A 2,500-nucleotide genomic window follows, 5' to 3' on the forward strand; every position below is an offset into this window, starting at 1 on the left:
ACTGGTCATCTCAACCGCACAATGAGCACCGATTGCACCCACACGCCGTCCCCGCAACGCCCTCTCATATCACACGCGCTTCGCCGAGGTTTTCATCTGTATATAGCGTGGTACTGAGGAGTCGCCCGAGCGTTTTCGTTATTCATTCATGATTTGGGCTTCACGTTTAGAGTTAAGGAAAGAACTATACCTAATCAGCACCAGCATGAGGAATTTTGCTATAGATGTACTTTATGGAATAATTTGAAAAGACAGACATGATAAACAGACCTCTCGCACGAAACAAATGAGATATATTGCGATAGATTTATTGTTTTTGGTAATTAATGGTTATTGTGCACGAAACAAAGCCTCTGACAAAATTGCCCCCAAAACAAGAGCCATAATAATAACACGTTTCATAACCACTATAAATCCACACTTTTTTTCCTTTCTGCACAAGGCATAAGACCTAAGATATGTTGAAATTATTAATGAATTCCCACTATCAGCTTTTTTTAGAAAGCTCCAAGTCATCATATAAATCATTCAGTCATTAAGCCTTTAAGCAATTAATCATAACCCAGTAATGTTTCTTTATCACAATGATCAGAGTCCTCGCTGGTGGTTCGTTCAATATGATGTTTTCAGGTTTTGCAATATTTCATCTATGTTCGCCTTTCCAAATAGGATAAATCTCTCACATGTAGTGACGCAGATACCCTCCTTGCCACACATCTCTGACCCTTGCCGGTAGATTCCCCACCTGAAGAAAATACATAGATACTTATGCTCTTGATTCCGTTTTCAAACACCACTTTCACATTGTGCAAAACGTACAGTATCCCCTTTTGAGTTTTGGAAATCCATTGCGTATTTGAGGTATATTATCAAGTCATGTTCCTGACTAAAAAAAGTAAATTCAAACTGTGGTTCAGTCTGCTCCGCCTTTGTTCATGGCCCTTGGAGAATGTAATGACAGACCGTATTCATAAAGACTGTTCATAATCAGTTCAATGGAAACACTTTAATTCTTGTTCATTCCCATGTTGAACTCGCTGTGTCGATTCTGTTGCCTCAGTCTTCCTAAGGAAACGCCCAATTGGCTTTGTGGATTTGGCTTTTCTAAAAAGCTGGCTTCGAATGATGCTTATTTTTTTTCTCTTCCATTGATGTATATAAAAGGGTAAATTGTCATTTCACTTGAACATCCCCTCTACAGCAATAGCAACCATTACTCAAGCTATAACTTTTGGCCAAATTAGTCTACCTCTCACATATCCTTGAAGACCATACAGACCTCCAGCGCTTCCCAAAGGACCTCCTCCTTGAGCATCCCCAGACCCAGTCACCTCCCGAAGAGCATCGAGCTTTCTCACACCAACTTAGCATTTGGCAGCAGCTTCCCCCAGGGTGCTGAGGCCCAGATACCACACAGCCACCTCAACATGGCCTGGGTATCGGCCCGACACCCACTCAAATAACCAAACCAAACCCTTCTCTCCCTTTCTTTAAGCTTTCTTCGGCAATCGGCTTTTCCTCCCCGGCTTTCATTCACCCTTCTTCGCCCTCCACAGCCTCCGAAAAGCGCCAAACTCTCCCCTTTTCATCGCTATAAGCTCCCCATGTAGCCAGGACACCAGCATCAGACCCTACCCCCTTCACCCTCAAAAAACTCACTAAGCTCCCTTTTAGTAAGCTCCCTTGCAACAATCTGCCCATCACTAAGCTCCCCCATAAGTAATCTCCCTTCTCCATCAGATCTTAACAAGAGATTCCGTGACCGTGGCTGTTGACGGTGTAATTTACTTCCGTGTAAAAGATACCGTGAACGCAGTTACACAAATCCAAAACTACAGGTAAACAAATGAGTTACACATTTTCAAAAAAACCTTCAGGTAAAACAGTATATATTCCAATAGCAATTGTGACATGGCAGATGATTATAAGTCTTAGTTCCCTATTCCCTAGGGCTTATATTCGTTTAAGACTGTCACGCTTGGACTTAACTATCGACTGCATCAAGAAGCACAATGTTGTACGCACGTTCAGTTATATCTATTCAGAGTGTCTTTGGATAATGTGCATTTATTATACATAGATTATTATTATAACTTGGTGATGATATTTTTTTACTAATAGCCGAGCTAGTAATAGTAGAATAGCTTTTTTTAATATCGCAAATTTAGAAGAAAATGGAGATTTTGAGTAATTCAATGTACATCTACACTCATGACCATAAACAGATAAAACGGATATATACATACCCAGTGATATACAGAGGAAGATAGATACACGCAGATCAACCCGTTTCAAAAGATAGGGATATATGGATGTCACTGTGACACGCATATGCCACCTCTCTAATCTGGAATCAGTCATGACAGATGGAGATAGATGACGACCCAACCAACTCCAAATGTACTTCCCAAAAAAAGATTTTAAAATGAGTAAAAAACCAAGTTCCGCGGATTCAAAATTTCTTGGCATGCGATGTTCTAGGTGACATGTACGCACAGAC

General features: G+C 40.8%; 1 protein-coding gene across 11 annotated transcripts in view; it reads left to right on the forward strand.

Moving 5' to 3' along the window:
- Positions 1 to 2,500, forward strand: part of LOC113806072 (band 7 protein AGAP004871) — a 694,998-nt gene that overhangs the window by 627,519 nt on the left and 64,979 nt on the right. For 2 of the 11 annotated variants that reach the window (XM_070120774.1, XM_070120779.1), the window contains exon 5: positions 1,741 to 1,838. The exons of the other annotated variants lie outside the window; for them this stretch is intronic. In XM_070120774.1, coding sequence (XP_069976875.1) covers positions 1,741 to 1,838 — 98 coding nt within the window. The remainder of the gene's footprint in view (positions 1 to 1,740; positions 1,839 to 2,500) is intronic. 11 annotated transcript variants of the gene reach the window in all.

Source organism: Penaeus vannamei, chromosome 4 (genome assembly GCF_042767895.1).
Source record: "Penaeus vannamei isolate JL-2024 chromosome 4, ASM4276789v1, whole genome shotgun sequence".
Lineage (NCBI taxonomy): Eukaryota > Metazoa > Arthropoda > Malacostraca > Decapoda > Penaeidae > Penaeus > Penaeus vannamei.